Source organism: Pogonomyrmex barbatus, unplaced genomic scaffold (assembly GCF_055798465.1).
Source record: "Pogonomyrmex barbatus isolate J1 unplaced genomic scaffold, ASM5579846v1 scaffold10, whole genome shotgun sequence".
NCBI lineage: Eukaryota > Metazoa > Arthropoda > Insecta > Hymenoptera > Formicidae > Pogonomyrmex > Pogonomyrmex barbatus.
Window position 1 is genome coordinate 1,689,310 of NW_028297099.1, and position 24,440 is coordinate 1,713,749.

The following is a 24,440-nucleotide window of genomic DNA, read 5'->3' on the forward strand; positions in this document are numbered from 1 at the left end:
AAAGTTTTACAAGTCTGCCCGCCTTTATAGAGATTGGAGGCAGCTGCGGTGTTGATAGACGGATTACATCTGTGTATCTTCGTTCCATAACGGCGAGTGTCGAGGATTGCTACTGGAAAAGGACTGGTTTTACATTTTCTAGAAATACCGGCAAACTCGATGGCTGCCTACCGCCCGTCTCTCTCGAATGACGCTGACGGTGGTGCAACCACCCCCTTTCCCCTTTGCTGTTTCTCTCTCTTAACGCGCCTCTCCACTTGCCGCGGACGTATAGACAGCATCGGGAAAGTTTCGCGAGCTGCGCACCGACTGTTCGGAAGTTAAACGAACGACTCCAATTATGCAGCCTGGCGCTGCAACGAGCGGAGCTGTTTATTTTACAAATTTATTATTGGCGTGGCGTTACGACGCCATTACTGAACTCCCTCGTTTTCTCTCTTTCTCTCTTCCTCTCTTTCTCTCTCTTTTTCGCCGGTTCCCATCCTCTCCTCGTCATTCTGCGAGCGCAGCCCTCCGCTATTTTATTTCTTTCCCAGTTTTCTAAATGATGAGTCTTCTCCATTTGCGCATCCGTCTGCTCTTGTTTCACTGGTACTCCAAATAAATAAGGACATCGAGTCAGGAAAAAAGGATAAAATCTGGCATAAGGATTATAAAAATTTTTCTCTTTCATTTCTGCCAACTTTGAATTATACTTATGAAATATTTCACAAAGTAAAAGGCACGCATCAAAATTTCTAGCCAGTTCATCTTCGTTCTATTATCACCTCCGTTAATTACTTCTTAACATAACACCTAATGTATATCGATCGATCCAACAATCAATTTGACTGCCTTTGAATTTCCGACGTGGAGAGAACAATTCGGATGCGCCTTGTATAATATAATTGCACAAACTTGATAGGACAATATTTTGACGGAGGCAAAAGCCGCGCGTTTTTTGTATGTCGAAAACCCAACGCAGAGAAAAGAGGCAATCGGGAGAATCACTCACCGCCGCTGGCTGGCCGCTGATGCTGAGCGCGAGTCAATTTTCTGCTCGCCCGACTGCCATAACTCGCCGTAAAAAATTGGCACGTAAAAGAAAAAAGGAGCACGCCGTCACGAGTTAATGAGAAGCTACCGATCGTCACGCTGCCCGGTGCCTTGGCCATGAATAATTAAACGCTCGCCCCGGCTACCGGCATAATCCTTAAGCGTAGGCCGTAAAAAGAATTATTAAAGCGCGCGCCCTTGTTCGGTAGGATCAGAATGCCCTACACTGCATTACACCGAAGCGCGCTGTCAGGTAAAACGACTCAGGCTGTAACCACCTGTGTACGTGTGTGTGTGTGTGTGTGTGTGCGCGCGCGCGCGCGTGTACGTGTTCGGTCGGTTACGGAAATTTTTCTGCTGCATCGCAGCACTGGTACACTGGTGCGTCACGGCGGATTGTTGTTTTGACAAAGTAATTCGATTCCGAACGATTAAATTAAATTCTCGACGACGCGACGATTTCGTACGTAGCTCTACTATATGTTGCTCTCTGAACATTGTCGAGATAATGGAGGCACAATTACAAATCATAAGCTCTCTTCGTAAAATTAATTTATTGCCGTAGAAAGGAGAGAGATATGACCGATCTATTAACGTAACGAATCGCGAATTAAACGACATTAATCTGATAAAATGGCAGCGTAATTCTCGGTGAAATGATGTATTTAACGTCTCTATGTCGGTGTCTAAGGATCAAATTGTATCGGACGGAAACGTGGAAAATGCGGCAGTTTGCATCGGCAGCATCGGCAGTCGTCAAATTATTGGCAAGCGATTAAAGCAATGTAAAGTCTGCGCGTACTTGTCCCGCGACGAATAATTTAAGCGTGTGATTGCCGGCGGGCAAATAATACCCGTACGATAAACAACAGACCCGCCAACGCAAGTTAATCGCTCCATTGTCCGATTGTGTCGATGTGCGTGAGCGAATTCCATCGCTTTCCCATAGTAACGCGCTACGCTCTCTAACACGAACAAAACAATTTGGTTATATCATTGCTTTTCCACGAACACGCTGGCGCACGCATTTCTGCCCGTTTTCATGCATTAAACCGCGAATAAATATGTCCTATAGGGTGGATTCGTACATCGTCATCATCGTATGCCGCTTGATGATGTCGAGCGTAGATCCGGAGCACGAATTATCAGACCGTAAGGGCATATATATTGAGGAAATTAGTAGAACTTCCGGTCGTACGGTATAATGATGATAAAATATTTCAGTTGAAATTCAACAAGAGATAGGGTTGCTTTCCAGAAATGATTTCATCCGAAAGATTTCACTCATTGTTGCGTAACCCAAAGATATGAAATGTGAGACATAAATGGTCATCAAAAATATAGTTCTGCTATGTGATAAGTTATTTTTACTCAAAATCGCGAACTATAATGTTACAAGCATAAAAATATTATCGTCGTTTCATTTTGCTCGTTTTTATTATACTTGAGACAGATTATTATACATTATTATTCACTTTTATTTTTTATTTCACTTTTTATTTTTTCATACTTCTTATAAACAACATTTTATAATTTTATTTTAAATTAATAACCAAAAAAATTATATCGGCAAAATATGTGGAACAATTGATGGTTGTGCAATGTTTCAGCAATCGCCAGATAATCTAATTTTCTTGGACTCCCTGTCTACAAAGCACGCCAACTGTCGAATCATTATCGTATATCCGCCCAGCTTATCGAAACCTTCTGATCTAAATTGCACGGTACTCATTGCGCATTGGGCAGCTGTTATCGATGTGAGAATCGGTCTCCCAGATCGGTCGCAGCGCGCCAAGTTTCAATCGTCTGGATTCGGCCACGTAATCCGATAAGGAAAGCCGATGGAAGTTAGTGCTTTTCGGGAAAATTTCATCTGACGGACCGACGCGCGATCTCATTCTAGGGCAGGATTATCACGCCCTACCGCACTAATCGATGGGGATCCGTAGGTCCTGCTGTACCCGGGGGTAAATAAGAGGGGTCCGGAGACTGCGACGGTAACGTACTATAGGTATGACACGATACGGAGTACTAGGACCTACTGCAAGAAGCGAAAAGTCAATCAACCGCTCTCCCGCCATTGTTTGTACGTGGCTCAACACTAATTCCTATTTGTAGGTCTGATTAAACGCCCGCATAGGGGATTCTCTACTTATAATCCGCAACACGGATCAGTACGGATACGGCGGAACGTTATATCGTTTAGAAAAATCCTCCGAGTCGTGTTCACCTTATAAAATTACAGGAGAAAGAGAACAAGAGAGAATATATAAACGAAATAGATGAATCATATCAGATTCGCATAACAATTTCATGATCCCAACGAGTGTTGCAGCACGGAGATAAATGATGTAGAGGAGTGCAAGACCAGTGCTATTTCTCCAAAACGTGTGCCGTTGTACCAATAATACTTTCACCTAGGATATAAACCCTCCAGGCGGACGAAAGTATCAAGACCCATAGGACGAACAGGAAGACTCCCACCAACCCCGGTTAGCTGGGATACATATCTACTCCTGGGGAGCCGTTAGCTTGAAGATGGCTCCCATGGGAAACCAACTCTCAGACTCATCGTGGCAAGTAACGACCGCATTCCCTCTCTTATTTCACTCGATTCGGGCCGGTTCGTCTATGCTCGTGCAGGGTTTCTCTGACCTTTAACAGCTCGCTTCAGTTTCACGCATTCTTCTTCGAACATATTCGCCGTCTCATCGGAAGGAAGAAGTTCTCGAATGTGGAAAATCGGACGAGAATTCACATTGGCGAGAATTTTTCAAGTTTTCACTAAATTGAATAAAATTGGACAAGTGCAGGCATTCTTCATAAAAAAATTCACACAAACACATTCACATATACTTACAAAAATATTAAGAATAATATTAATTCTCTGAAATATTATACAGTGGAAAAATTTACGACAAAATTTATCATTTTTGGTTGAGATATGATGCGCTCGTAATAGGCAAGAACAGAAACGACAAGAGCGACAAGAGCGATGCAACAAGAACATGATACTAATTTGTCTAACAGGATGAGCAACAATGTTTCGGTTCTTTAGTACGTGTAATATACGAATGCTACATGTAGTCGATGTCGCATGTCATCTATACGCCCGACACAATGCACACGATTTTCTTGCCCTACGAGTCCGAAACAATAGTCTTAAGATGTAACGGGGCGGACTTGACTTGTTAAGGAGGTCGGCCGATTTCGCCGCTCTATTGTGCACGCAGAGACTAAATTGTTGTCGTATGGAAAAGAAACATATTTTGCATATTAATGCAACAATCCTCGAGAAACTAAATAATATCTTTTCATCTGTGGAATTTAAAAAAATTCACAGTCAACGTCTGTCATTCTGTCTTATTAATGATTTTGTTTGAGACTATCAACGATTACGATCTCTTAATATTAAATATTACAATATTAAATATTAATATTTGATATTACAATATATTAAAATTAAATTTTTATTAAAGATAAATTTTGCTAAAATTAATTTAAAAAGTCAACGACATTTTTTTTTAAATAAAAGATAATGGCTATAATTGGTCCATGTACTCACAATATGTATAATAAGAATAAAGTGTGAAAAAATAAATAAATAAAGCTTTTAACAAATGAATTTTATAAAACGCTTTATTTGCATAATAACTTTGTATCTGATGAGATTTACTAAATTGTTATTAAAACTTTTATATTAATACATTCATAAAACTCGATAGACAGAACTTAATATAACATTTTTTTTCAAACTAAATACGATTCAATATTATAATAACACAGTCCGCATTTATTTTTATAATTTATGTGTCTTTTTTTATAAAACACGCAATGCACGATAAATTAAAAATGATAAAAACGTTCCTTTGACAAATATGATGTTTATACGACAGTATAATCCTTTCGCGCTTAAAATGAAATAATTAGTGGGGGAATGCTATTATATGTGAGGCCCTTTGATAAATATTAATATTGATAACATTTAATTTATGTACGCACACAACGATAAGAGGGCGCATTACTCGTGTGTAAACAAAGCATCGAAAATTGAATACAGCCTCAATACAATTTTAATATATCGATCCGCATATAATCATAAAGAGCAATGAAAATCTTTATGCATCGCGCGTATATCGATTACAATGTAAAGTTTATGTTCGTATACACCGCGTGCACGTTTCAACACACATAACATGAGCAGCACCTTCGGCTATATAGTCATATATCGCTTAAAATTATTTCCGCTTTCCTCAAGCGAGGCTCATCGATGGAATTATCGTCAAACTACCTTAAGTAACACGAACTAGTACCCTAACGAAATCGTAAGTTATACGTCTCATGCCTCGTGGCGTTATCGCTGGTTAATTCGATGACCTGTCGATGGACGCGAATGAGTGCAAAGGATACGAGGAGACCGTGCGAGATACGTTTGGAAACCAGCGGAGAACCGGCGGCCGGATTATACCGCACAAACCTCGCAAAAGTAATTTCGCGAGACAGGACACTTCGTGTAGCGCGATATTAAAGCGGCAATGCGCAGAATATGGTAATGTCAGAGGGGGTAACGAAACCCCGGCGCGACATAGCCGGACATCGGACCGGTGAAATCCGTCCGAACAAAGGAAAACGTCGAGCCACGCACGTTATTCCGTTCAATTTCACCGTGCGGTGAGTACGTATCCGCGTATGGAACGAGAGCCGGCTCGCGCAAACGGCGACGCTAATGGCAGTTCCATTCTCGAGATTTTCGAATTTCTCGCAGCAACGTAAAGTCTGGCTTGCTCGACTCGCTCGGGAGTTTCGGATTTTCCGGGACTTCGAGATTCGCTTTTCTCTCGCTCTCTCTCTCTCTCTCTCTCTCTCTCTCTCTCTCTCTCTCTCTCTCTCTCTCTCTCTCTCTCTCTCTCTCTCTCTCTCTCTCTCTCTCTCTCTCTCTCTCACACACACACACACACATTCTCTCATTCTCTCGTTCTCTGTTCAACTGCTCACCGAAGGCAGTGGAGAATCATGGAAATGGGGCAGCATTGGAAACTCCGTCAAAGTATTAAAATCGTAGCCGCTCTTTTTATACGACGAAAGTACATTGACCGCATTTGTGACATGTATTAGTTTCTGTTAGAAACTTACATGTTTTGTAACGTTACACGATCGCAATACGCGTAAAAATTTGCTTTATTTAACTTCCTATACATTTTTGATTAATTAGGATTAGCGTAAATTAGCATCTTTCACATATCAGAGATTGCAATCAGATACTTTCGGAACTCGGTTTTATCGGTACGGTTCCATCGCTCTCTAAATATGACGCGACTCGAGCCATACAAAAGCCATTTAAATCAATTCGCGCATACGATCCCACATTTTCCCCGGCGGATCTCGCGACAATTTACCAAGCGTGGACCGGAGTAATTCGGCGCGATGTCGGAGTGCATGGCTTTCGGCGCGGCGGCGGAGGAGGAAGAGGAGAGGTGGACGAGCAGGGGCCGCGGAAGAGACGAGTTAGAGGGAGGAACCGGCCGGGGAGAAAGGGATGGGAAACGATGGAGGGCGAAGGAGAGGACGTAACTCAGGCTGTACTTGGACTATCTGCACGGTGGATCTGGCATCTCGAAGAGCAACGCCCACTCACACTTCGCTGCGGGCGCGCCGCGGCGTGTGTGGCTCGCCTCGTACGTGCATACGTGCCACGTGTGAGCGCGAAAATGTATACGTGCGAGGATCCGCGTGTTACAGTCGCTCGTTCGTGCGGGCAGGTAGGTCGGACACACCGGTGCGCCGCCGCATGCACACACGGGGGTGGATCGCGCACAATTACCCATTGTCTGATACAGAAATTTATGTGGGGATACCTAGGGCCCACGTAACTAACGGACGGTCAGTTCCAAAAGAGAGAGGCAGATGCAGAGAGGGAGAGAGAGAGAGAGAGAGAGAGAGAGGGGAGAGCGATGGAAGAGGGAGAGAGAAAGAGAGATCTACTAAATCCAAAGGCCCGCCGCAGCATGCGCCTTAGACCGTGTAGATAACCGACGAATAGGATACAGGAGGGACGTGCTTTGTGAACCAGAACCCGCGAGAGCGGTCGCGTACGTAACCTTATATTCCAGCACAGGTATATGGATAGAGCTGTACGTGTTTCGCGTATATCGCGAGGACGACCAGAGGAAGGCCAGGTTTTGCTGCCTTCCTCGACCAACTCTCGCAAATACGAGAAAGAAAGTTCGCCGACTTCTGACTTCGCGCGCGCCATCGATGGTGGAAGTCCTTCATAATCGAATCATCGTTCGCGTAGATCGACTTTTCCGATCGAAATTGATCTATCAATTGTATTCCCAATCGTGTTATCAATTACTTAGCTCAAAGCATTCGAAAAAAAAAAAAAAAGAAAACAATTATGTGTTTTCGTCTAGAAAATATTAGAAAAATATAAAAGAATCTATTTTGTGACGCGTCTATTTTGTTGCATTTTTTATTTAATTACTCTTGTCAATTTATCATTTAGTTCAACCGAATTCGTATGCGCGCACACGTAAATTACGATAAATCAATACTGAGGTACGAGCTGCAGCGGTGTAGAAATGTGCAATGTCGTACGAAATGTCTAGCTTAATCCCGACTGTAAACCACTCACAATCGTGCACGTCTCTTCACAGTATGTGCACTATTCGACAGCAGAGACGACATCTCGATTTGCCGGTCTGAACGGGAATTTGAAGGGATCTCGCGAAATCCGAGAGGAGCCGCGGCACGCCACGTTTTTCGCCAATGGTCATTCCACCGTTTGTCTCGTTTGCGTGGTAAAGAGGAAAAACTGTTATGGAAGCACAGTAACGCTGTCCAAACACGGATCGTGGCCCCAGCGCATTAAAACGACGACGGGGGAATGGTAGTTGGACGTCCCTTATTTACCCAAGTGACGAGGCAGGCACTTAGTATCGTGATATTACCGAGGCAAATAAAAAGCAGGAGCGAGAAAGAGATGGGCTTTACGGAGGGCAAAGTTTAAACGCAATGAAGCAGCGATTATAGCGAAGGAATGCGAGTGATTGGACCACATATTAGAAAGTATTTTCCATGAAACATATTATCATACGTTTACTCCATGTCATATTATCGCGTTGTTTGGCTTCGGGGAGGGAGGGGGAAGAAATCGTATTACATCTATATATTACATCTATAATATCTGTTGTAATTCCACGGTCGCGCGATTCCACGTTTATCGCATCGTTAAATACGCCGAGATTTATGTAAATTCGAAAATCAACACGAGACCCAATAAAGCTCGATAATCTGGTTGATAAGTCACACATGTCGGAGGGTGCCGATACAGATAAGCCACGTAAACATAGTTAGGCCTCGCCCCATCGAACTCGAAAGCCCTTTCCCAGGAAGCATTCTGACCCTTCTTATCAGAGGATTACTTTATCCGACTTTTTTTAATGACCTCTCACGCCTCTTTGGGTTAATAGAAATTTTAAGAGTCCCAGTCGTATCGCCTGTCGCGATAAATTGGTTCGTTACGCATTTCGTTAAATTATGCGTCTATCCTAAGAGAGAAAAAGTTTATCTTTTGACCCTTTATTTCGAAATACTCGCTCACACTTCTATCTTATAATTATATCTATGAAGTATAAGACAAATGCATAAGAACCGCATTCATTTTGCCTCATAGTTTTCATAGTTAAACATGCCGTAGTTGTTATTTGAAAATAATAAATACGTTAAATATTCGTTGCGCGAAGGAAAAAAGATTAGATTTGCACCATGAAAATTCTGCCAGAAATTACGAGCGTCACTTTTCATCGTCTTATCAATTTACCTCATAACTATAATATTAAGTTGTACATTCAATAAGGATTTAGCCATCCATATTCCGCGCAACATTGATTCAATTTCAGCATCGCATCCGTGATCACGGAAGTTACGCCTCTAACTCGCACATTTGTCACACAAGTCGGACGAGCATCGAGATCTTACAACACACCGGTTTCCGTCGGCAGGAACGTCAGTTCAGTAATTCGTAGATAATAGCACCACCCACACGGACTACCTTGCATGAATGATTCATAACACTAATAACGGCGCGCGTTAATATTAATTGAGAATCGGCGCTGGGCCGATCGCATCAATTATTATGCGAACGACGCGAAAGTAATGCACTGAACAATTCGATGCGGTCGTATAAATTCGTTTTGACCCTTGCATTATATATACATGAGCGCGATAAATAACGCAGCGCGTAATTAACGGAGGACAGAATGAATGTTTATCTGTCTGCGCAGACGCCTTTATCACGCTCCTGCACACACGCGCACATATTACCGCACGATATATACCCTTCTGCGCTTTTGTGTGTGTGTGTGTGTGTGTGTGTGTGTGTGTGTGTGTGTGTGTGTGTGTGTGTGTGTGTGGGCGCGCGCGTGGATGCGTGCGTATGTATGCGTGTGGCATCACATAGAAGCAACATTATGCAACATTCCCTAAATTGCGTTACCGATAACGCAAGAATATCCTGCCACAGTTGTAGGCTTTCCTACTCAAACTCAGATGATACATCCTCAATAAAATGATAAATTTATAATGCGACGTATCTGATATGTCTAATTTATATAAAGAAATAAATTTTCTAAGAAGTTTGACACTTTGTATGAACTCTATGATTATACGCGAGGAGAAACAAGCGGCAAGTTGCCTAAGAAACGTAATTATTTCATAGAAATTTTATATACGATTTGAACTTGGACCGGAAACTTGAACAGGAAAATCTCGGAAATTTGTTGTAATGCGGATTAGCCAAAATCATACCCGATTGCAGAATGCAGCTGCAGCGTTACTTACATCTAGATTTTTTTCAACATTGTTTACAATTCGCGTGATGCAAACGGTTTACGCGGTTTTAGCTATCGAGCTTGTTTTTTTAATCCAGCACTTGACGAACGACCGCAGGGGGTTGAGAGAGAGAAAGAGAGAGAGAGAGAGAGAGAGAGAGAGAGAGAGAGAAAGAGAGAGAACAAAGAGAGAAAGAGAGAAACGAAAAGCTTGTGCTAAAAAAAAAAACTATATAGTCTAAAACAAACGCGCTTGGTCTCACACGCATCCACGGGCGACCCATCGATCATCAGTACGCGTACGTAGGGAATACCGGTGATCGACCAAAATTTTACAGCCCGACGCGAAAATCGTTCGGCAGTTTGTCAAGCGATCGAATCTTCCGGCAGTTCGTTGCTTCACGTGCTCCGCGAGCATAAAATATGCGCCAGTCGTACATAGAGTCATCGTCGCCCTCGTCACCTTTACGACGTATTTGCATCCATCGATGATCAAATTTAATAAAACATAAGAATAATTTTATTTATGTCATGCGATATCGCGGTAACAACGATAATAGCAACACTAATCGTAAGATTCGTACAGTTTGAATCATGCATTGAAACCTAACGTTAAAACGTGAATTTTTTTTAAATATTATATTTTTACAAAGGCATGTTAATCAATCGCAAATGCATAATTCTAATTCAAAATTTTAAATCAAAATTTGCACATTTTTAATAAAAAATTATAACGAGTGATCACTATTGTATATACAATACAAGTATTATCTTTCTATTAATTTTAAAATAACGTTCCAATATACATTGCTTAATCATATTGAAGTTTTATACTATTATTGTCAATTGAATCACTTTGTGAAAATTGTTTTTTGTAAATAGACGTTGCATATACACGAATGCATACTTAGAAATGATCAATAAGTTTCCACTTATCTATAAAGGCACAATAATAATGTTTGCTCACAGTTATATTGTTATAGATATAGCTGAAGTAAATTTAACAAATGGACATATAATCAAATTGTAAAAATTTATAAAAACTCTACTTTACTTTTTTATATTGATAACAGCAAAAGTTATACTACAATTGAATCTTTTTAAAACATAATTGCATTCTTGATGATAAATAATCAATTACTTATATTAATAAGCCCATTTTAGATAATCTACATATTCGAATTTGGGACAGAAATTCGTTCATTTAAATAAAATAAGCTTTCAGATGTTTTTATATATTTATCTTGGTAAAATATACACAAATAACGAGAAAATCAAATTGAGAGAAGAGAGAAAAATTATTTTAATGAACGATATTTTAAAAAGCATGAATCTCTCAACATTTCTATACTCGGCAACTTTTACAAATTTAAAATCTTTATTTATACAAATTATTTCAAATCATATCATTCAGAATACATTCTTTTTCACTATGTGATAATAATCTTATTCAATAATCTTTCAGCTGTAAATATTTCACGTTTGAAAGTACACGTTTGAAAGATATTGCAATAATAATTTTAAGTACTCGAAATTTTTCGCGTCCCTCTCCCTCCTCTTAACTTCGTTCGTCCAATTTATTATTCATAAAAAACTCTTAGCGAGGACGTGAAATTTAACTTGTCTTGCTGTCGTCGAGCGCTCACAAGTACGCACGTATATCTTGGACGTATATCTCGTTGACTTTAGATCGATATTCGAAGCACGCCTTGCGCAAACGAAACACGAACGGGCAAATAGCGAGCGATCAATGCACAAGAACTCGATAATTTTCTCTAAACGTCCAACGGCGGTCGGACATCAAACGGTCAACGCCGTATTTGGCGGATCCTCGAAGTGCAGCCATGAACCGCGCTTTTTTTGCACATCGAGCGTTCCAAGCCCGGTAGCTACTTTGTAATAGTCGGCTCTTCAACGTTATTACGCTCATGTGGTTCTGCTTGTGAGAACCAGTTCCAAGTTAGTTAATAGTGCAAGCGCATTCGGCGCATCCAACTGCCACTTTTCGCTTCGGTAATCGATCAAATCTTGAATGAAATTGCATTTCCCCGTGCCGATCGATGGTGAAAGGTAACCGATGCGCGAGCTGCTCATTTGCATTTTCGCCTAACGGTGCTCCGAAAAAGGGTCTCGCAACGATCCTGCTTTGCATAAACTAATACGCGAACGAGTACACACGGGGAACGATGCTTTATTCCGAATTATTCCGAATTTAAATAAAAAGCCGACGGAATGAATTCAGCCTTTATTTCTTCATTAGGGTTGTAACGTTTCGCGCCTATTCGACCGCGTAAATTCTCGCGATGTGATGAAAGGACACGCACACGCAGCGGATTCTCGTCGCGAAACACCTTGATGCCCGTGTCTTTGACATTCGACGTTTTTTTTTACGATTCATTTTTATGGTTTGCGTCTAGCACCGTCTTCTTCGAGAATGCGCCTCCTATTTGCACGGGCGCCTTTCTTCTACGTCAGTCCGGTAAAGATGCCTATATATCTTGCGCCTTCATTGCCACTTTCTCGCGAGATCTCTTACAACAGTTTCATGCAAATTTCGCACTCGGGGGAGAGGGGGTTGAGCTCTGCCCCGTTAAACCCGAACGGCGTAATCTCGAACTTTACGATCCACCAACTTCACCCTCCTTTTTTTCGCGCAAACATCTCGAAACCAGCCGCGTACCGTAATCCCGAGTTTTACGTCTTCTAACGGGTACGGACGAAGGGGGGGGAGCCTCTCTCTCGCGCATTTATACGCTTTCGTTTCCTCCATCTCGAAGTGAAAACCAGTAACCGGGGTAACGCGCATATTGGGGCTGTTGACATCGGAGTAATCAGCCGCTGCAATAATACGAGCATCTGATACCAATAATCTGCCAATATTGGCAATGTTGTATTAATACCGTAGCTAAGTAATCAACACAGTTTCCTATAATCGGGAACTGTATTCCTACAGTTGCACGCATACATATGAATATTGCCCTCGAGAGGGCATACAGTTCGTTGAAAATTAATTAATTAACAATTTTTGGCAAAAATTTGCAAAAGCTGTAGCATCAAAAAAAGAATAAGAACAATATTTTTTTTGTTTTAAATATGTACAAATTATTGCAAAATTATTAAATCATGATAACATGATAACAAATCATGATTACAAATTTTTAACTGTAACTGAAATTCAATTAAAAATATATTTCCGCAATATTCTTTCAGTTGCCATTTCTAGTACAATTTATTTTAAATGTAGAAATAACACTTTTTTTTAAAATAAAATTCGTAAATAACGTATCGCGAATTCATTTCACATTGTAATTTATTTAATCATCAAATTAGTTATAATTACGCATCCGTAACTGAGAACAGTGAAATCGCAAAGATCGAAGACAAAATCGCGAGCAATCGTGTTGGCATCCGTACCAATTGTAATCGGCTTAAAGAAATTCGCAAAAACCGGATAATCGTTGCAACCACAGATGGTGGTATTTCTCGACTTTTATCGGCAGTCATTCACTTTTCATTGGAAACTGTTATCGCGAGAACTGTTTCGCTCAGCCGTCCGCGCTCCGTTTTCATTGCCTTTTGTTCATTACTTCGCTCCGTGCAAATACGACATTAATCGTAAATAATTGGCCGATACTCTGCGTCAGTATATCAGCAGGCGATGCAGCGAGAAAAGGTTGCGAGCAAGCACGCGAGGTTTGTAATTCGTGTGTGCATCACCCATGCACAACTGTCACGGACGCGATACCGACTTGCGCGACGAGGTTTTCACTCGCTATTTTTATTTCTTTTGCCTCGCGTTGCGTCCTCGAAATTCATTCACATGTGAGACATATGACGAGAGATTACGGCGTGAATTTTCTGCAAACGAGTTAAGCGAATAAAATTTCGCGCAAAATGGAATCTGCATGCGGCCCCTGATGGAGCTCTATTTTAAATATCTGAAAAAACATTACAATATCACTCGTCTACCTTCCTTTTTTTCATATTTCATATTTCATATTATTATTGTTAAAAGATTTTTTTTTTATTATTAATATCATTATTTAAAAAAATCAACATGGATGATCAAAAAGTACTGTTTTCACAATTACACCGTACAAATTAATATTGTGTGAGAGAATGTGAAATGATACATTTATTTTAAGAAGATATATTTTGTGACGAGGGATCGTCGATTATCAAGAGCGCTATATACATTTTGTGAAATAGTCTACATCGAAATAGTGGATGCTAGTTTTTATTGAACGTCCTCGATCCACCGAAGAAAGAAAACCGTAAGCCTCGATTCAAGCGATATCGACGTAAGCTCTTTCCATTTAGCGAGCGAATAGAAATCGAGGAAGTGAAACGCGTACTCTCCGTCTCGTCTCGGGAATGCTATCACTGGCGCAAATCGATTAATCCAAAGACGATTCTGGCGTCCCGGACAGTGTGCTCGGTCGCCATTACCAGAAAGATCGTGAAACATCCGATCCAATCTCGCAATGGACACTACTGTCCTATCGGCAATGCAATCTTTTTATCTGCGATGTAATCCAAGATAAAAAAACGAGCTTGTCGGAGAGAGAGAGAGAGAGAGAGAGAGAGAGAGAGAGAGAGAGAGAGAGAGAGAGAGACAAAGCAGAATTCTTTTTACTTGATGACCCAGTGAGTTGCGTCTATTCTTGCGAGAATAAAATCGTCGTTGTGTACGACTATCTACAGTTTCATCTTTGTATCAGGTATAGCATTAGATAATTAAGTACGTGTCAATATGACACGTCTCATTCTACGATCACGATGTTTTGACATTTGATATTCGAGAAATTAATTATAATCAAAAAAACGAAGGAATGAAAAAATAAACAAGTCAAGATAAATTAGTTTTCAAGTTATAAACAATACCGATCAATACTGTGTACATAAAAAGCTAAAAAAAAGCAATAAAAATTGAGCAATAAAAACCAACAATATATGAGTTCAAAAATTAATAATAACTGACGGATCAATATGCACACTATAGATGGATACGATAGATTTACTAGATTTAACAAACTATTATATAACATAGACAATATGAGACAATATAATAGTGATGAGAACAGAGATGATATCTGTGATTAACATATTCACGCATAATCTATTACATCTACGAATTAATTATGTATAACTAACGCAATAATTAAACTATGTCGTTATGTCATGTTAAATTGCATGTGAATAATCTACGGGTATCATGCATATACTTATTGTTCCAGTTTTAAGTATGTACATGCAAGTATGAGATATCTGTCTTCGTCTATTTATACTTTTGGCTATAGTTATGCTAGTCGTAGCATATAAATATTAATGTATCGTACTCGATAGAAAAGATGCCTCTATCTCACTAGCACGACAATGAAAAGTTCGCTGTTCTCGTTACTGGCAAATATTTTATAAGTCCATTATCTGTGCGTGTCGGAACATCGTAATGTTAGGTCACGATATTTCGCTATGGAATATTATCTATCTGTATGCTCAAATATATAAAACAAGCGACACACCGTATACGAAATTGAGCCTGTAAAGTCGGGAGTCGCAAAAGGCGCGTCAATTTCATCAAAACTTCACGATGTACGTGGGGAGAAAGATGGCGAGAAAAGTGATATTTACTCATAATTCATTATTCGCAAAATCGTTCGATCTTTATGGAATTATTGTTTCTTCGCCAACATATGATAATAAATATTCCACGCATCGTGACACATACATTGTATTTACGAAGGTATAAATTACGGAGGTGTATATGCAATACATACGCGCGTCCAGTTGCGGTAACATGGATTATGGTGATATTATAGGGGGGTTAACCTAATCCGCGTTGAAGATTATCAAGAAATTTACAAGCTTCTATATACACACACGTGCGTACGAGTACTCGATATACGAACGATATACGAAGTCTCTATGATGGCCACAATGCTCTCCCATGGTAACCCGCTAATGTATTATGGATACGTGAAATTCGAAGAGAATCTCACTTACCGCAGGAAAACAGAAAATGTTTAAGCGAACATCCACGAGATCGTTTCACGCCACGTCTAAATTTTCCTTCTCACGTTTTGTCACGATAGACTCAAATCTCAATCCATTCCTCCTCAACAAAAGATTCTATTGTAGAGAAAATAGGTACAATTTACGTATATATTTTATTTCACGTGTTTACGTGTTGAAATTATTTTAAGAGTGGTAATTCTTTACATAATTTTTAATTTTCAACAAGATTTTAAGGTATTTTTTTTTTTTTTTAATATCGATTGGCCGTTTTTCTCCATGCGCTTGCGATGCGACGTTCGGTTTCTCACATATAACGCACCGTGACGGCAGAAATTTATTTGCAACATGTTTTGTGTGCTGTAAAATTCAAAGTACCGAAAGGTACGTTTCGGTACGCGCAACGTATGGGATGCGAACGCGCGGGTAAGGTTTATATCAGGATTATTCTCTCGAATGCACGGTTTAATGTTGCGCGTAATATGCGGACGTCGTTTGCCGCTGGAAATACGTGTTTACGTATGGTTTATTCGATATGCAGTAAAGTGTACCCGGGAATCTCATAATCGCGAGGAACAAAGGAGATCGGAGTTCCATCCGTCGGCGATATCACGACAGGGCGCAACGTCACGTCGAGATGAGAATTTTTACAATTTCCATCCGCGGCAGACTGCGGTAACCCAATTACAAAATCACTAAGCTTGTTAAGCGTTAAAACCCCGTAAGTTTGTTTAGCCTGGGGCCGTTTGGTGGATGGACGGACAAAAGTAAACAATGGGACAGGAGAGGACAGGGAAAAGGAGGAAGCAACGACGGAAATAGAGGGAGGCGGGAGGGAGGCTGCTAGATAGACGAAGGGAGCGAGAGAATAATTCGGTTAGCGATGAGTCGCGTTGTTACGCAGCTCCGTATATTGTGTCCATTAACGGTATGCACGCTCAAACCTAATTATAATGGACCCCACCGCGTCGTGATTGGTAACGGTACCTTTTTTGCTTTTAAACAATGCTGCCGAATAGAATCTCCTTTATGCGCGTCCATCCCGCGCATCAGAAGATTATTTGTACACGCGAGGGTGGCATGTATATAGATCGTGATGAGCGCGCGATGCATTATGTCCGATACGGCGCAAACCGTAATTGAATGTCGAATTACGCGCTACCGATAGATACCACTAATAACATTTGCATTTCGCTGTAACTTCATCCATCACGCAGAGAAGGGCCTCCGAGTAAAACCATATTGAATTCGGATCCAATGCTCGGCCCAAAAGATGATTGCGATAGTTGAAGATAAACAGAAATGATATTTATCAATCGATTGGAATACTTAAAGGGAAGGAGGACCGTAACTTGTACCTCTTAATTTAAAATAATTAAAAAGATACAACTCTGTGCGCTTCATATCGGACACGCAATCAAATCAAGGGTTAATCGAATTGCAATTTCCATTTGATCTCTCTCTCTCTCTCTCTCTCTCTCTCTCTCTCTCTCTCTCTCTCTCTCTCTCTCTCTCTCTCTCTCTCTCTCTCTCTCTCTCTCTTCAGCGTCCACGGCTTGTCGATAATCGATTTCGTCGTCGGGACACTGATACACGTCCACCTATAAACCATTTTGTCTCGGCGCGGAGGAAGCGCAGGGTTATCGAGAAACACGATTTCTCATCCCTCGCTTCTCAACGAGATGCTAACGAACCTCTGCCTCTTTTTTTCCCAGCGCGATGTAACTCTTGGCGACAGGTCGATCGATCGGCCGGCGGCGTGTCAAAGACGCCGATTCAGGGAAGAAAACCGACTTGGCGATATCGATGTCCCGATAGCACAGCTCGCTGATGCAAGAGCCCGCGCGAGCCGCGCGAGGAGTCAGAGGTCAAAGGCGGGAGGCATCGATCAAAGTTTTCGCGCGATTTATCCCGAAGGCATCGCCATAACGAGGCGGGTCGCCGCGCCATCAGCTTTTTCCATAACGTACCACCCCGAGAGCCCTCTTTCTCTCTTTTCCCCGTGTCGTCCCAAAAACCGGTTTTCCTTCTCACTCGTTGTCACGCGACATCTGGCATCACGAGAGATCCCACGTTTCTAAGATCCGTCTCCGAAACGATGACAACTGGTAACGCGCTCTTGGGACCGATTAGCCTCCTCCTCCATCGATAGTCGGGAGCCCGCGTTTACGCGCTATTATTGTTCTGGAAAAAAACACGGAGGTATCACGCGAGCGTCGGTCTCGCGGGATCGCTTCAACTAAGGCGGAAGCGATGAAATCATCAGAGGCCGGTCGCGAAGATCCAAAAAGAAGACCCGCACCGGATATTTCCCCTTCGAACGATCTCCGCGCAGCGAAGGATGCGGAAGTCTCGCGTTTCTTCACTATTTGTGCAAGTGTGCGTGACGGTAGGATTGTTTTCTCAGTTCCTTCCCCTTCTTCTTCGGGGTCTCCTAATGCGTCGCACGTTCTTGCGTCCTCGGCCGTCGCGCCGATCTCTTTCCGATGTTGCGACAGCTTGCAGCAAGATACCAGCGATATTTTGTTCTCTTTGACAAACGCAAACCCCGTCAGATCTCGTGCCACGATAGAGCGAGCTTCGAAATTAAACAACGATATATTTTGTGACTACTCCATTTTGCTCGTCATACATTTTATGAAATGTTATACGTGCAATAAAATAATAAAGGCGTACGAATATCTCCTAATTCATAATAATTATGAATTCTTAATTATGAATTCTCTCATAAATTTCTGTTGACTTGATTAATATGCAATATATAGTTTTAAAATTATTTTGTAAATATCAGCAATTAATAATTTATTTAAGAAATTAAATCAAAAAATTGCAAGATTATTCAAAGCTAAGCGATTGAAAGGAAATATTATGAGTTATTTCGTCCTTTGTTTCAGGGAAGGGACGGCTTTATCCGGCCTACAATCTAAGTGGCAGCGAGGGTGAGGATAATATCTCCAGTTTACGTAGTCGCGCCTATCCGCAAAATAATCATCAAACTAACCAGTCCCATCATAATCATTACAATACAAGTCAGCACAAACAGCGTGCCTATCAACAGCAGCAGCAGCAACAACAACAACATCCCTTATATCATATGCCCGGCAGTGGTGCCGGTCTCAGCGACACACCGACTTCCGGTAACGCATCTGACGAAACTCTCACTGATAGCGACCTTATCACTGTTGCTCGTGATTCTGCGCTGCTCGTCCATAACGGTGAGTAATCCGTTCTAGTATTTCGTTCTAGTATTTTACAAGTCTATTGACAAGCGATAAATATTGCTTTAACCGAATAAAAATGTAATATCTAACTCACGTTAGTAAAAAGTAAAAAATTGAAAATTGACGATAAAATCAACATGTCAAAGATTATTTTGACGAGTATGCGAGTATTATTCTTTTTTTTTTTTTTGCTTTTGATTTGCTCAGCTATTTTTTGATCGCAAGAGATAGTGTTGGAGCATCATGAAAGTACGACGATATCAGTTCATCGCGTTAACGGAACAAATCTTTTGAAGATAATCCACGAGAGGAGACAGAACGGTAAAAGGACACGTGCGACAGAGTCGGTCATTCGCAATAACGCGAAATCGTTCCCCTACATTACTCAAACATGATGGATGGCCCTTGCGGCGATGAGGTGTGAGGCCACACACGGGGTTTGTCGTAGACGGGGGGTTATCGGCACGCCGGCTTGTCAGGGATGACGTATCGCTCCGAAGGTATACACCGTATCTCGGAGCCCGTCTAGCCCATCCTGCGCCACCACCTTCATCCAACGCGTACCACCTGGAAACCAGCTAGCTATGGCTAACTCCGTACTCAACGTAGCGGACACTTGCGCGTGATAGGTATTTATCACTGCAGTCGAGACGTAAGACGAGTAAATCAATTCATCGCCCAGCCGCTACCGATCGTATCGGCCAATCGGAAAAATAAGGGAAAAAGGAAAATGACTTGGCGCAACATAATGCATAATCACCACATCGTAATACGAGATCCATCCGGCAGATACGGCGAAATGATAAAGACGATTTCTCGATGACACCTAAATATATATTCCGTAAGTCGTAAGAATACAGAAGCTTCCGCGAGTGGATAGAGGCGCTATAATGGAGACGTATTCAGTATCGCGGCAGTAAAACGAGCGCACGTGACGTAGCATCGAATCTCCGGTGCGACTTTCACGTTTCCGGAAAAAAGATACGACTGGCGGAGTCTCTCTCTCTCTCTCTCTCTCTCTCTCCCCTTTTATTGGGCGTAACGCGAGGCTCGTAATATATCTACATCCTGCCGCAATTCTCGATACTCCATTAAGATTTCAGCTGAATCATAATGACTGCGACGACTCCGCGCCTCAGCGAGATGAAAAGGAAAACGGGAGAAACTTGCGGATTTCAATCTCTAGCATGACAGCCTCCTATCCCCTCAACGTGACAACACGCTGGCGCCATCCATCATACGTACGCTTCTATTCTTCCACGAGCAAATAATTCCTGCCACTCCCCCCCCTCCCCCATCATCCCATGACAGACCCGGGACACATCCTGAACGCATAATGCTCGAGGTCAATCCGGCTCTCGAGCGCGCATAAACGCGCAATTACGGGCTACGCGGATTAGCATGACAGTGGAAATCATCGCGTCATCCGGGGAAGGCCGTATTAGACGATTACATTATCGTTGCACAGTACGCCATGAAGCGTCCCGGATTAATAGCGACGCCTTCGATTCCATTCCAAGATGACATTTGCCTCGAAATTACGAGGCAAAATCCTTATCAATGGAAGATCCTTCAGATTAAAAACTTTTTTGCGAACCAACGTGATATTATATATCTAATTTAAAAAAAATATAAAATATTTTGCGAAGAATTGTCTCGATGTATCGAAGTGTAGAATTTTGGAAGATCACAATAATCTTCAGTTTTTTCTACTCTAGAATTCTTCTTAGTAAAATAAATAGATAGAAAAAAAATAATAAATTATCACTTATCGTAAAAGGCGGAGTGAATCGCGTTACATCGTTCCCTGATTAACAGTCGGCGCAATCGCCGTTTTCATCGTTGAGCGCCGAATGAATTAGAATTTTCGCCAGTGTACGGGCGGCGGGCGTGACGAATTTCTCGATTCCGCCGCGCGTGGAATCGCGAGCCACGTTAATGAGACGGAAGTAATCCCCCCTTTGGGGTATTCATTCGTCCTGGTTGAAAGCCCTCCTGGGTCGGTCATAGTTCCGGCACAGAAATGGATTTCGCCGCGAAATTCCGGTCGTGCACTCTAATCCACGCCGTCGTCTCCCCCGACCTTCGATATTCACGAAGGAAGAACTCCCGCGCGCTCCCTTCGGAATTCCTCCTTCGCATGTTATAAATTTCCTAGATAATTAGTGTCTTTTCTCCTTGCCGATTTTTTTCTCGATAATATATGCCTGAGCGGACGATAATTATAAATAAATAAATCAATAAATTTTAGTCGCACTTTATTGCATTTTCTCTTTATTATTTAGTTTCTTTTTTTTTATTATTATTATTGAAATTATTGGATATTATTGCTTTTTATGTCTTACATATTTTGCGGATATATTTACGCATCATCGATGGCATCAGCGCGCGACGATTTATCAAATATCCTTTAGTAACGTGGGCTTTTGTCGCCGGTCGGATAATCACAGCTCGTTATAGCTCGAAGAACGCGATGACCGGGCACTTTGATATACAAAAAAATGTCGTCTGCTCATGTAGAATATCGGATTTCATCTGCGTCGCTTCGCATTAACGAGCGTCTATCATCGCGAATATCTCCGTAACGATCGGTTCTGCTCCGCCGAGTTGGGCGTTCGTTAACACTTCGTTTGAACCTACAGCTGACGACGTCTCATCGTTGCTTCGCGTGATAAACTCGCGTGAATCACTTCGACAGCGATACTGTGTCGTAATATTGCGACGTTGTCCTCCAACTTACAGCGAGCACTAGACTCGTCATTCGCACTTACTACATTTCCGCCAGATAGACAGGTACATAAATAAAAAATCGATACGTCCTTTGGTTCACGCGTCCCGTCGCGTTCCTCCCCGTTTCCTTCGCGCCCTCTCATCGTCTCTCGTCTCTCGTCTCTCGTCTCTCGTCTCTCTCGTCTCTCTCGTCATCTCGTCCGCGCTCAAGACTCCTCTCCTTCGCGTTCTGTTTCGCGCCCAATTTGCGGCCCATCATCGCTACGGAAGAAGCAATTTCTAACTTAAATGAAACTCCCTCTTGCTCGCGTTCGCCTACCCCTTGATCGACAGGAGACGCCGGTCTTGCGTTTCAACAAGTAGAGTAGCGCGAACAGGGGAGAGGATGCACTGGAAGGCACTTCTCTATCGCTACGAACGTGCAATGGCTCTCCCCCGTAGTTACCAGTCGTTTTGAGACCGCTTACACGCAACTCCCAATATTCCTGACAAGATTGTGACGTGGGTTACGAACACGTAACCGCATGCAACTTACATCAAACTGATACGCCCTTACATCAACACTGTCCACCGTCTGCGATCAAATATTAAAAATCACTATCTTTTTTTCTATTTGTGTCAAAAAAATCCGATCAAATTAATGCGTCAATGATATAAAATATAAATATTTCAGGATCGAAAGTTAAATTCAATTATCAACAACACGATAAATTTAGAGATGCTTGATAGTTTTATCGTAACGAGTTGTAACGAGTAAAATCATGCTCAACAATTCTATTCGTATATAAGTACTTAATTGATTTTCATCATGGCGTCACGATTTTTGTGTGTTATTTCCAATAAAGGAACACACATACATAGTCGATAACCTTAACGTGGTGCGTTATGCGCTACGAATTATCCAGCGCTCGCTGGAATATATTGTCCCGAAGTATCACTAAACCGCTTATCGGTTAGATATTACATCCCTGCCAAGATCATCGCGCAAACTTGCGGGAAACTGCAGCTGCAACTACTTCACCTCGCGTCAAATCATTGCAGCGGGTGATCGTGCGGGACGAGCGCCGCATTCTGAACTTTTCTTTTCTCGACCGCAGATACTTACCGCAAGGAGCTAGTTAACAGTTTGTTACGTCCCTGTCACTATCACGATGCAAAACCGGAACTCCTGCTAACTAGCTTCTTGCGGCCCCGCTATCGCGATTATCGTTTGTCGTCCATTCAGCGTATCTATTACATCGCCATAAGCAATCCAGATCGACCGCGGCGCTTGTTTTATGCCGTATGAAACAGAATATAAAGTTTACAACGCGAACATAACGATCGCCTTCCTGTTTCTGTTTCTTTCCGCGCGATAACTGGCAATAATTAGCATGTATTTATCTTTTAAACACGTCCATTTTCGTATTGCTATTATCTTGACTGACAGATTTATGAAACAGTCTGAAGTTTACCTGTTGAAAGTGTAAGTAACCGCCTGTTCCGTGCTTGCGCGCTTAACTTTGAAAAATTTTTTTAACTTTTTTCTGATACGGGTGCTGATAACTGCATCGGCTCGCTCGGAAGGTAGTAATAAAGCGGGGCTGACAAAGAAGGTTGGCGCTATCGCGTGGCTGGAAGTTCGCGAGATTGCCTGGCAGCCTCTCGATATGGCCTGAGTAGAAGCGCGGCGAACTTCGATAATCTTCTCTGCAGCGAGCGGCCCAGGGCCCAAGTTTGGCAATCAATGCGAAGTAACAGTTTAATTAAATACGGGTAACCCTTCACCGACCCTGTGCTCGATCGCGCGCGCGCGCGCGCGCGCGTGCGTGAAGACAGACTAATCTTGGCCGCGTCGTCTCAAGGGCTCCAAGCTGGATTCAACAAACGTGAGCGTTCGACGGACTCGCAAATCCGATCGTCCCCGTTATTCGCGTCCCGCTTCTCCTCGGTCCCTTCATCCTTTCCTCCTTAGATCGCGACACGTCAAACTTTGCGGTCGGCAAACAGCAATCGTACGAATACGATTTTAATCGAGAGACCGAGTCGAAGTCGATTTGAAAGGCGCTGCTTCCCCGAGTGGAAGTTGCGCTGAGTCGGCAGATTGTCGTAGATCTGGGTTATCGATAGGGCAAAATAAACACGATCCTAACTTATCAGATTCAATACGGCGCGTGATAGGTAAAGCCGAGAACAGAATCTTTTCTTTTATTGATTATATTTCTTGTGGAGGGGAGACTTTATACAGGAAGTTTCACATCGAGTTGCGAAAATAGCTCGAAAATAGAAGTCATCGACGTGTCTCTAGATTTTTTTCTATACAATATTATTTGGCCCGTCGTTTCACGAATTGCATCCTAAAGAAGAGAAATTCGTGATATCCATTCGTATGTAATCTATTATAGATAATACATGTCCATTATAGATAAACAAGTGACATACGTTTCCTTGCAAAGAATTCAGAATTCAAAATTCAAAACGGATTTACGTGATTATCATTTAACACAGTAGTATATATATCGCTATTTAATATGACATAAATTTTCTCATGAGTTTATGAACCGCGTTTATGAACCGCGATACGAATTAAGCGAGGATTTATGTAAGGAAGAAACGTTACATGCTAGACATT

General features: G+C 41.9%; 1 protein-coding gene across 8 annotated transcripts in view; it reads left to right on the top strand.

Annotated features, from left to right (window-relative positions):
* Ten-m (teneurin transmembrane protein Ten-m) overlaps positions 1 to 24,440 on the top strand; it is a 499,088-nt gene that overhangs the window by 216,446 nt on the left and 258,202 nt on the right. For all 8 annotated transcript variants that reach the window (XM_089085477.1, XM_089085481.1, XM_089085479.1 and 5 more), the window contains one exon: positions 18,773 to 19,093. In XM_089085477.1, coding sequence (XP_088941603.1) covers positions 18,773 to 19,093 — 321 coding nt within the window. The remainder of the gene's footprint in view (positions 1 to 18,772; positions 19,094 to 24,440) is intronic.